Source organism: Sturnira hondurensis, unplaced genomic scaffold (genome assembly GCF_014824575.4).
Source record: "Sturnira hondurensis isolate 20B ecotype Veracruz unplaced genomic scaffold, ASM1482457v3 Scaffold0004136, whole genome shotgun sequence".
NCBI classification, from domain to species: Eukaryota; Metazoa; Chordata; class Mammalia; order Chiroptera; family Phyllostomidae; genus Sturnira; species Sturnira hondurensis.
The window spans coordinates 37942102-37954122 of record NW_028076767.1 but is presented as its reverse complement, the minus strand read 5'-3'; the positions used below and the strand labels follow the sequence as shown (position 1 = coordinate 37954122).

Below are 12021 nucleotides of genomic sequence, written 5' to 3'. Positions count from 1 at the left end.
CCATCCATACACTTCTTTTAAGAAACAAACGAAGAAAGTATCAATACAACACTTGCAGTAGGCAGAACACACCATTAGTTTTCAGGGTCGCAGTGGCCTGTGTGATTGCAGTTTGAGGGGAGCATTCCAAGTCTCTTTCCCTGTGGGTTATGTCCAAACCCACTTTTACTAGTCTAATTGCCCATTTAAACTTCCATTATGTTCAAAATATAAATTTGTAACTTAGGTTTTTGTTTTGAGCATCTCATTCCAAATTTTAGTAGAGAGGCCATGATCTCAGGGACAAGTCTGGGTCCTTCGTGGACCCTTGGGGCCCCCAGCACAGCATGGCCTCCCCCATCCCCGCAGCAGCCTCCCCCAGGTGTCACAGCCCCCTCCCTGCTGTGGGGAGGGGGGGCTGTGCCTCTCCAGCACCTTGTCTGTCCTTGGAGTGCTGAAGGCACCCGCCTGCAGATAGCCCCCCTTTCCTTGATCGTCAGCATTGCATTCCCCATCACCAAACACTTGCATTCCTTTTTCTTAATGCTCTTCTGGTTCTTTGTATTGGGAAACCATGTCCCTAAATCTGAAACTTCCTGACCTACGCCTTTCCACATGACAGTCTCCCCCGTAGCCTTCAAATCTCCACCACCCTCTCCACGCATTTTCTGCTTCCCTCCTAGAGAGCTAAGGGCTGGCTGCTCTTTCTGGATTTAGCATCACCACAGTTAAAGTCAGAAATTTTTTTTAAAGGTAATTTTTTAAAAAAGATTTTATTTATCTATAGAGAGGAAGGGAAGGAGAGAAGGAGAGAAATATCAATGTATGGTTGCCTGTCGTGAGTCCCCTGCTAGGAACTGGCCTGCAACCCAGGCATGTGCCCTGACTGGGAATCAAACTGTGATCGTGTGGTTTGCAGGCCCGCTGAGCTACACCAGCCAGGAGAAAATTTTTTTATCTACTTTCAATATTCTTCCATATAAATGCCACTCCTTTATAAGCATCCCCAGAAGACCTCAGTCGTTGTTCTCACAAGGTTGCCTGGACAGGATTCCAGCAAAGCCTTAAACCCAAGTACTCCATTTTCTCAAAGGGCTTACCTGCCTATGTGCATGTGTGCATGGGCCTTTTCTGTGGAAGCCAGAAACTCTGAACTTGATGAGATAAACAAGCTGTTGACATCTCCCAGCCCAGAATAGCAAGGTCTGCACAGAGGGTGAGATAGAGTTACATTGATAATTCCAGATACCAAATGATTCAGATCATATACATTAGCATGCTTAGAGTAGCTGAATTTAGGGCAAAGCTTCATGCTTACCTCCTTCCCCAGGGAGTCTTGGGTATCTTTTTAGATATATAACTTCCTGCCTTGGCAAAGTGACTTTCACAGGACTCTTTCCTGGGTGCACAAACCACAGCCTGGGTCAGATTTTTTTGGTTCTCTCCACCCGCTCTGGGCAGCGTCTGTGTCCTCCATGCATGAGCACTAGTTCATGTCCATTCCCCCCCGCCCCCTCTCTCTCTCTCTCTCTCTCTTTCTGCCTCCCTCTTTTTTTTTTTCCTGTCAGGAAGTTTGAAGCAAATCTTTAAAAAAATGGAAAAAAAAGGGCCCTGGCTGGTGTGGCTTAGTGGATTGAGCACCAGCCTGCAAAGCATAGGGTCACCGGTTCCAATCCCAGTCAGGGCACGTGCCTGAGTTGCAGGTCAGGTCCCCAGTAGGGGCCACATGAGAGGCAACCACACACTGATGTTTCTCTCCCTCTCTCCTTCCCACTCTGTCTAAAAATAAATAAACTCTTTTTTTTTAAATGAAAAAAACAATGTTGTTCTGACGTACATATACACCAGACAAGATACTGTTTGCCTCCGCCCACATCATATTTCCTATTCATTAGAAGATGTGAATTATGCTATAATTTATATAAAATTCAGCTTGCGAAGGAGTCTAAGAGTCTGATTCTTGAAGATAATTGAATGAACATCTGCAGTAAGAATTAGGGGAGGGCATTTGTAATCTGATTTACAAAAGGAATTGGCATTCTCATTTTCAAAGAATGTTTGGCTGACAGCATTTGTCATGGTCAGGTAGAATGTTCTAGAAGGAAAGGGCAAGGAGCTTTGCCTCCACTCATCACAAGCCTACCCCAGATCCAGCCTGGGCAGGAAAGTGCCTCTGACCATTTGGAAAAAATCTATAGTAATATGACTTTTTTTACTGAACGCTTTTCCGTATTGACCAGTTAATAAGCCGTGTTCATTTATGTAACAGAGTTGTATATAATATACAAGGGTAAATCACAGTAATTTATGGAATATGTATTTCATTTACAGATTTATTTTGATAAGTAAATTTCAAATTGAAGCCATTATATTTACTAGTAAATGTTTTTGTGTGTTATCTAATGGCTGTGGAGCAAGTGACTTTTCCTGTATAGGCACCTCTCGAGTTTTCACCTGTTTGGTGGTAAGCTCAGAGAGAAGTGAGCGTAAGAAGTCCTCTGACAGGAGTGCCCAGACTTTGTAAGAGAAGGGCAGCCATGTCACCGTTTAGTGCTTCTGCCAAGAATCTTTGTAGATAAAACAGTGGGGTCAGAGCTGAAGCTTCCCTAGGAGTCGCCTCTTGTCCCTGCCTTCCTGTCACCCTCTGACCCTGAACCAGTGAGAAGCCAGCAAGTCGGTAGTAGTCCCAAATACACCGTGGGAAGTGAGGCTTCTTCCCCCCCTGCCACCCTGTTGAGTGTCCCTGGGCGTGTCGGCAGAGGGGACGAGTTATTTTGAAGAAGGGAAGAGACCTTCTGTGTGGAAGAGGATGCGGCAGAGTGCACTGTTGCTCACTAATGATTTGTGTCTTTCCTTTCAGGTCCCTTTCAGTGCCACCATGTCACCCGTTCGCTTGCATTCCTCCAACCCCAACCTGTGTGCAGATATTGAATTTCAGACACCCCCTAGCCACCTCACTGACCCTCTGGAAAGTTCAACAGATTACACAAAACTTCAAGAAGAATTTTGTCTAATCGCACAGAAAGGTAACGACACATCGAGCACGCCCTTCCGAGGAGCGCTCTTCTTTGGTGAGGGTGCCGTTTACCCGTGTGTCCTCATCTCGGTGGCCGTGGACAAAGATGGAATGGCTCGTGTCCTGGTTGGGGTTCTGTGTATAGAATGCAGTAGGGCATGATGCCTGCTGCTTGGAACAGGGCATGTTGTGGGTTTACTGTTTTGACTGAATGAAGGAAGCGTCACTGTGGGGAGGGAAAGGAAGAAAGAAAACAAAGAGTTATCCCAGGCAGGCCAGCAAACACCACTATTCAACATTTTCTTAGCTATCATTTAATACATAATTGGAGGCTATCCTTAGCAAGGCAAAAAAAGAAATAGACTTTGTTTGAGTCTCTCTCTTTTTTTATTAAGCAACGCATTGATCGTACTTCACAGTCTGTGGGTCTAAAGCAGTTCTGTGGTCTGGACTGAGTTCACTCAGCGCTCTTCTGCTGGAGGCTGGGCGGCAACGTGCGTGCGGCTTCACCCACGTGCCCGGCACGTCGGTTGGACCGATGGAAGGCCGCCCACAGCTGGTCCCTGCCCCTCCTCATGGTAGCTCAGGGCTCCCCGAATGGAGGGGGCTGGAATGGAAGCCCCTGGTTCTGTTCAAGGCCAGGTACTACACTTGGTCAGAGCTTCACAAACCAGTGCTGACTGGAGGGGAGAAGAAACAGACCCCACCTTGGAGTCTCTTTTTTAACATTAAAATTCAAGAAGTCATGTTACATTAAGTTCAATTGTCATCAGCCACAGTGAATAGAAAATAATAAATAAAAAGTAGGGTGGTAAGTGCAGGTGGACGGGTTCTGTATGTGTTTACCAAGAAGAACCTCCTTCTCAAATTACCCCTCCCCTTACTGCTATGTTACTTAATTTTAGCCACTGGAAAAACAAATAAATAAATATAAATTTCAGCCACTGAATTCCCTTGTGCCTTAAGTTAGTGCCTTCAAAGACATTTTTTAAAATGCATAATCTCTTGGAGATAGGTATACATTATGTTGTTTTCAGTCATTATCACTAACACCTTACTGTGAATTAATCACATTTATTTCCCTGGAGCTGCTGGTAATGGGTTATAAAACATTATTGAAAATGTGAGTTAAATGAAACATCTCAGCCACCCCCAACTCTCCACACTCAATACTCAAGAAACCAGTGGCTCTCAGGAAAACAGGGAGCATGTTGAGGGCGCCCCTGGGAATGTGGAAGTCAACAAACATGTATGCGCTCCAACCATCAGCACACACATGCTGTCGTGTATTTCTTTAATTCCATAATCCTAAAGTGATTAAGCTAAATTATCTCCTCCCCCCTTCCAGTTGAGATTCTGGAAGTCTAACGTTCTTCTACGGGCTATTTTACTCCTAGTATATTTTTATTACATTTCTTAGCTGGATGCTAATTATGTCATTTGACTGGAGCAATGTATTTTGTTTCTATAATAACACAGGTTTACAGCCAGCACAGCCAGTGGCTTCTACTCATGGGGGTGGGGCCTAGGAGCAGATAGCCTGAGAAAGTACAGTGTAGCTGCGAAAGGAGATGGATACATTTGACGGTGCCCCAGGAAAGCTTTGTGCATTTCATTTGTAATCCTGAGGCTTTCGGGAAATCCAAGGTTCAACAGACTTTTAAAGCCTCTGTTGAAACAACATATTTTCTTTTCACCTATGCTGGGAGAAAAGGGCTTTTCTCTGACTGTTGAGTGAACTCTTTAGAAAGTATTATGTATGGATTTTGAGATGACTGAAAGTCTACTTTTAGAGCTGCCAGTGGGATTAATGCATTCCAGCTATCAAGTTATTATCTCTAAACTGATGGCAAAGAGAATGCAGCACATAAATCAGTAGATCAGGAGACCCTTGTGATCCCAACACTGTACCCCTTTAATTCAGGCCACTGTTTTATGCTAAAATTTTGCACTTCTTGTAAGAATAAGCTTTCTCAGATAAGGAAATTCCACTTTTTGGAAGACCTTGCATATAACCAAAATCCGGTTACTGTAAAGATAGGAGTTGGAAATTCAAGCTTTTGTCATTTAAACTTAAAGGCTGCCTCGGATTATCCCAGCAGCCTGTGGCGTTAACCTGCAGGAACCGGGAGGGAGCACTCCTGACGTCAGGATGTTCCTGGCCAAGAAAGTGATGCAAGTGCAGCTGCTCAGCCCGAATCAGCTCCTGACTCAAAGGGGACTAGTGAGAACTCGCTAGATCAGCTGCCTGTTGCATGCGGGCAGGACCCGTAAAATGCTCCTTTGATTGGGTGCTCACTTTTGACAAATAGTTTTGGGTAGTTCCACGTGATTTGCATGTGTCTTGATGGTGCCCAGAACTGCTCAGACGCTCTTGTTCGAGAGAGAGACTTATCCCCTTTCCCTTCCAGGACTTACGGATTGATTTATAAATACTGATATTTAGAATTGATCTGGGTGGCTTGTCTGGTTTGAAATGCTGAAACTTCCACCCTGATCAGTTACCATTGCCATGTGTGTTTCCTGTATAGATACTGTGACAGATTATGTGTAACCTTTCCAGAAAATGTCTGTGCATGAGTTCAAGTGTCAAAATGTTCGCAGTTTTCAATATTCTTCCTGGACTCATTCGATCTTTGTTTCTCACCTTTCTCCCCGCGCAGTGCATTCTCTGTTGAAGTCTGCATTTAATAGCATAGCTATAGAGAAGGAGAAGCTTAAGCAGATGGTTTCTGAGCAGGATCACAATAAAGGCCACAGCACGCAGATGGCACGGCTCCGACAGTCACTGTCTCAGGTAAACGACAACGTGTGTTTCTTGCTCGTAACACACCTCCACTCCTGTCTGGCGTCACATGGGGGTAGAGGCAGTCAGTCACGGGTGTGGCAAAATCGTCTGTAACTCTCCTAAGACCTTGGGTGTCAGTATTAAATTTTGTTACTTTTCTTCCATAGAAGGTCAAGGTGAAGGACAAAATCAACCAAGCTTACTTGCAAATATATACTTATTTTGGCTGATTGAATACTTTTAACCCCTCTCTGTGGTCATTTATAAGACAGTCCCTAGTTTTAAAATAAAAGAATCATGCACTTACACATGGTTTATACTTCTGAAATATGGGCAGGGATATATTCCATCCAGTGTTAGAACAAAATCTATTAGGCCTTCCATACTGAATGTTTTTCCCACATACAGTGCATGTCAATCTGTTGGAATACTGATTACTATTCTCCTTTTTTTCCTGATTTTCACTCTTAGGATTTTCTTCCTATTTAAGTATGTTCCCTAAAGCTGGACTGTCATTTTTCAATATGTATTATATGTAGTATATATTATTCAATATATATTCATTATATGTTTGGTATTCCATATATATCATATTTCTCTTATGGATATTAATGAAATTTCTGATAAAAATCCTTGAAAGCTATGCTTATGCTCTTCTACACTGAGTACTCGCTCTGACATAAATATTTTCTTTAGTCTATAAATGCACTTTAAAAAATTTCTTTGAGAATTCAGTGTTGTTGTGTGATTTTTGTGTGAGAACTCGGTGTTTATGTAAAATATTGTTCATTTCCTGGTGCCTTGGATCAGAGTGAAGGAACGAGCAAACCCTGGGTAAGTGGTTTCCGTGCGACCAGCTCCTGCTTGAACTCTCTCCCTCAGTCCCAAGAAAGTGGACCTCGGCTGCCCCGCCGTGTTCTGTGTACCTGAACTGTCAGCTTCTGTTCAGTGTGACATTCCACGTTCTTGAGCGCTGTTACCTGGGCCGCGCTTCCTGCATTCAGTGTGGACAAAACACTGTCCGTTAGGGGCCTGTGCCGCTTCCCCGGTGACACCAGGGACGCGGAGTGTGAGCGTTAAACAGCAGCTGTCGGCCAGTCTGCAGAGGGTTGCATTCGTAAACAGGTCCGTGGCTTTCCCTGGGCTAGTGTCGTGTCAGTATTTGTTAGTACAAATGGATGACACAAATCAACGTTAATTGCCCTTCTAGATCATTATTCTGAAGGCATCAGGAATCAGATCAAAATAATGGTGAGACAGACACGTAAATGCCATCTTATAAGCATAAAATGCATTCTTCCCTCCTATATGCTACAATGTTTCCTTCAGATGTATTTATTGGTGGAGGCTTAGTACTATAAGATGAAGCTGGTACTAAGAAAAAACAAGATAAGCTTACACTAAGAAAAAAATGAGTTTGTTTCTTTCTTGCTTCCTTGGTTTTATTTACTTTTTGGTAAGGCAGAGGATGGTAAATAGAGATCTGTGTTGGGGCATCAAGTGAGATTAGAAGTGATGCTGAAGAGAATTTTAGAAGTTACTCACTTGTTTATTCCTTTATTCATTGTATTACATTCAACTGACTGTATATGAGGTGTGCAAGGTGTGCGAGGTGTGGAACAGAGGTGTAGAAGTAGCCCAGGCCGTGTTCCCAGGAAGCTCATGGTCTGATTTGTGAGATAAGTCTATGGCCATACCACCCTGAACTCGCCCGATCTTGTCTGATTTGTGAGATAAGCCGTGTTTATCAGGAAACAGCTACATGGACCGCACTGTGGTCTGTTCGGATGGGCGCGTGGGTGGTGCAGATTTCCAGGGCTGTGGTCACTCCAGGGAACAGAAGAGTCCTGAGTGGTGCGCAGAGCCATGGTCAGGAGGCACCGCGCCTCGAAGCAGGCTTGTGTACGCAGCAGCAGCTCGCAAGGAAGGACCTGATGTGAACAGGTCAAAGTAAAATAAAACGAAATTTTGTCAGTTTTGCATTCTTTGGGTCAAATATTTCCTTCTCTTGTCAAAACATATTTATTTACATCTAGACCTAGAGCCTCAATAAACTTTTGTTGGTTTTTTTTGTTATATTTATTTTTTAACCAAAAAGCTCAACTTTATCCACAAGAGATAAAAAAATAATTTGGTACTATAAAAATGGTTCATTATATTCTGCCAGAGAATTCAGTGCTTCCAGGCATGGATTAGCACAGTGTTTGGCTGTGTCCTCACCCTTGGGTCTGTCTGTACCTCCCCTCGGGCCAGCCTTACTGTTCAGGGCTGTCTGCTCGCATCACCTCTGAGGCTGGCCTCTTTCTGCAGCTCAGCCTTTGCTCAAGCATTTCAGTTTCCTGTCAGCTCACTCTTTAAAGAATCACTACCTGGGGTTAGACCCCTGGAGAGGTATCTGCAGAATGGCAGTTAATTCAGTGGCTAAAACATGGGATAAACAGGAAGAATCAATCAGGCACCACAAGTAATGTAGCTACGAATCAGCTCACCAAGGACAACACGAAAGGGTTTAGATTGATGGTTGCTGGGAGGCCCTGATTGAACCGATGAGTGATAATTTCAGAAATGGGAAGTATTACTGCCTATTCTATATATTAGAAAGATTACTCTGGTATGGAGGATGGATGGACCAAAGGTGGAACTAAGATACTTGAGATAATGCAGACCTGAGCTGAGGGAGTGAGGGGTTGGTAGAGGAGGGGATGGGTCTCAAAGACACCGAGCCGGGGAGGCGGCATGGTTTGGAGAGTGACGGAATATTAGAAAGGGACCAGGAGACAGACTCGAGATTACTTTTTAGTTTGTTTACTGGGGTAACTGGGTAGATAGATGGCAGTTCTTTCCTCCACAGACGAGCCACCAGAGGAACCGGTTTGGCAAGGGTAAAGAGTGAGCAGCTTCTGTGGAGCACTGATGTGACTGTGGACATCTGATAGGCAATGCGACTCATGGATCGGGGCTCAGGAGGGAGGTCGGGCTGGAGAGAAGGATGTGGGTACGCAGGATGTCGCTGGAGTCACAGGTGTTGATAATTGTGTTTTCAGTCAGAATAAAGGGGGGGTCAATGGTGCTGCCATAGAAAACATTAATAGTTAGAGGACAGGCTGAACGAAAGTAGGCTCCTTTGATGGAGACCCAGGGGAGGCCACTGAAGAATCTAAATAGTGATGACCATTGAGATCAAGGGTAAAGAGTTTTGAGCGTGTTGAGAAGGAAATGATGAACAGAATCTGTTTAGCAGCAAATCATCTGTGGACTGAAAGCAAATACGGGACCGATGATGGTGGGAAACAATGAACTGGTGGAGCCGTCCATTGGCTGGCCAGCTCTCTTCTCATTGTCCCTCTTTTAATACAGCTATCAAATAGCTTGACAACACCGCGGCGTTTTTTCTGAACATGTTTTGATATTAGTATGCCTTCACACTGTAGTGTGATTTTTTATGGCCTAAAGATACCTTTGATCTCACCCGAGTGTCATCAGTGAAACCCCCAGATGTTCATTTCATGACCAGTTATCAGGCCCCATCTCCTCGTAGAGAGGGAAGGAGAGAGAGGCTGTGTAAGTAACTTCTTACACTAACCTAGCATGCTTAAAGCATATTTTTATTTGATGTAAGTCCTGTTTGATACATGTCTAATGGTTAAAATGATGCTTTTCAGTAACGCTGTTAAGTATACCCACTTGGCAAATTCTATCACCCCCTTTAGAAGGCACCTAGCACACAAAACACATGAAACATTGGCATTTGTCACTGCCTGTTCAGTGTAAATTGTTGCCTGCCGTGGGCATGTAACAAGTAACAAGGCTGAACAGTATATTCAAGGCCGAATCCCTCTTCCTAAGTGATTATTTCTTCTCTGATCTATAGGAACACAAAGACATGCATAATCCTGTTATTTTGCCTCCGTGAGACTTTAACAGTAACCTTCACACCTGAGAGCTGTATGGATGCTGGATTCGAGTCAATAGGACAGAGCACTTCATGTGACATCTGTCTCTTTATAAGTGACTTTTTTCACAATGATTACAGGCTCATGTTTCATTGAATGTAAAACCCTGAACACCAGAATTAAAGAGTATTAGACTAAGGTAACCTCAGCCCTCCAGATTACTAGAATAATATTCAACTGGAGTCTGTCTTCAGTGTGTTACACTCAGTCACTGTTACTGATTTCTGGCCCCAGAATTGGCACACAGCTCGTGCTGAGCGCATTGGGTGCTGGGTCCGTACGCACATGAGCAGAAGAATGTGATCCTGTACTCCGTCTACAAATGGTCTGTCTCACTAAGTCAGTGTGCCATCAGTTGTGAGATGCACCATCGCTTTGGCATTACTACGAAGGAATAAAAACTGCTGTCAGTTGAAGTGACTCAGCGCTTCAGAGATGACAAATGTGGGGGAAAATGTGCATCTTGGAATTAGTGAAATGTGGTGTGCATGGGAACGTAAGCAAAAATTTGGCATAATGTACAGAGTAGCGTAATTAAAGTCCCAATCATAGTACTTTCCATCCTTTCTACTACAGCTTTCAGTTAACCCAAATAAATATTCAGTGTTGGGATAAAAGCTCCATATATAGTTGTTCTTGAATTCAACAGTTCCCTGAAACTTGGCCAGATTTGTTCTGTACAAAGATATTCTTCATCGAATCTTCTACATCTTTTTTTAGCTATACAGTAAATTCAAATTAATATCATTTTGGACATAATTAGGCAATATTTATTAAAGTCTTAGAGAGATTTTATTCTTTGATCCTTTGATCCCTGGCTGATATGTGTAGTACAAGGAAGTAATACTGAATGTAGAAAACCATTATGCACTTATATATTCATGGCAGCTTCATTTATTCTAATAAAATTCAGTAGCAGCCTAAGTGCCCAACACTAGGAAATAACCACCGACTTATTGACTCTTACAATCACATCTGTGCCCTGACTCCAGTGGCTGAGTGTTGTCCTCCTGTACTTCTAAAGGTTGTACGTATGAGAGGCAACCAATCAACCTCTCTCTCTCTCTCTCTCTCTCTCTAAAAAAAAATAATAATAAATGTACACTCTGGTGAGGATTTTAAAAAAGAAAATCGTATTTTTGAAGAGTTTGTAACATAAGTGTTTATGTGCAAAGAATAAGTGTTAGGCATAGCATGTGAAGCACGCACCTGTTAAATAATGTAAAACATGCATAGCAAAAAAAGATTATCGAGCTATCTATCAATGGTTGGTTGATTGAGTAGTAAGGTATGAATTTTAAAAAACTGTTTTTCTACTTTCTGCCTTTTCCTAATATACTAGAATGGTATATATTTATTTTAATTGAAAAAAAAAAACTAGGTGAATTTAAAGAGACATCCAGGATTTGATTCTTGGTTGCTCTCATTTCGACAGTTTCCATATTCATTTCCTCACTCTCTTTGAACCAGTTTGGCTTTTACCTGAAGGGTTTAAGTCTCGGGTGACTCCATCTTGCCCTGGGTTTGATGTCCTTCTCCAGCCCTCAGGCTTCCCGCCATGTTGCCTTCCCAGAGCCCACAACTCCATTCAGTAAAGTGTAGATGCCAAAGTCTCGCCCAATCTAAGGCACATTCTCACCCTTTGTCTGCCTGAGTGGGTGAATGGTAGTTCATAGCCAGAGAGATGGGGATTGAGGCCGTGGATTCTGGCTCAGATCTTCAAGAGGGTACCTTCTTTTATAGATGCGGAATGAATTGTGTGTTTCTTGGGTATATTAGAATCGCATGTGTATGAGGGACATGAGACGTTGGGGAAATGGGCATACCATGTGGAGAGTCTTTAGTGCAGTCCAAGTTCACTAACAAAAGCAAGTAGTAAGTGTGAGCACAGAACCTGCCTGGCGAGGAAGCTAGGCAGAGTTCTCGAGCCTTTTCCTATGTGCCACTAATAAACCAATGTTATTGCTGACAAGTCGCCATAGCTTTTCTTGCTCATTGGCTGACACAGTAGCTGGTGATGTGCCTCCTTTTTCCTTGCTTCATCCCTGGTCAGGCTCCTTGGGTGCCTTCCATGCATTGTTTCTGCCACTGCCTGGGCTCTTCTATGTTATTTATCACTAATAACATCATTTCACTGAAACTGTCTGTGTCCTTCAATGTTCCGAAGGCTTCTGTGCTATCATTACAGAGAAAATAGTTGAGTTGCAGGAAGGGAAGTAATAAACGTGGTCCTGCACACTCCCCGAGAGCTCTCTGCCATAGAGCTCAATGGTTGTGGCAAACTT

General features: G+C 43.4%; 1 protein-coding gene across 7 annotated transcripts in view; it reads left to right on the top strand.

Moving 5' to 3' along the window:
- Positions 1–12021, top strand: part of OSBPL6 (oxysterol binding protein like 6) — a 197277-nt gene that overhangs the window by 159190 nt on the left and 26066 nt on the right. For all 7 annotated transcript variants that reach the window (XM_037044372.1, XM_037044374.1, XM_037044373.1 and 4 more), the window contains 2 exons: positions 2840–3005; positions 5659–5792. In XM_037044372.1, the coding sequence (XP_036900267.1) occupies positions 2840–3005; positions 5659–5792 (300 nt within the window). The remainder of the gene's footprint in view (positions 1–2839; positions 3006–5658; positions 5793–12021) is intronic.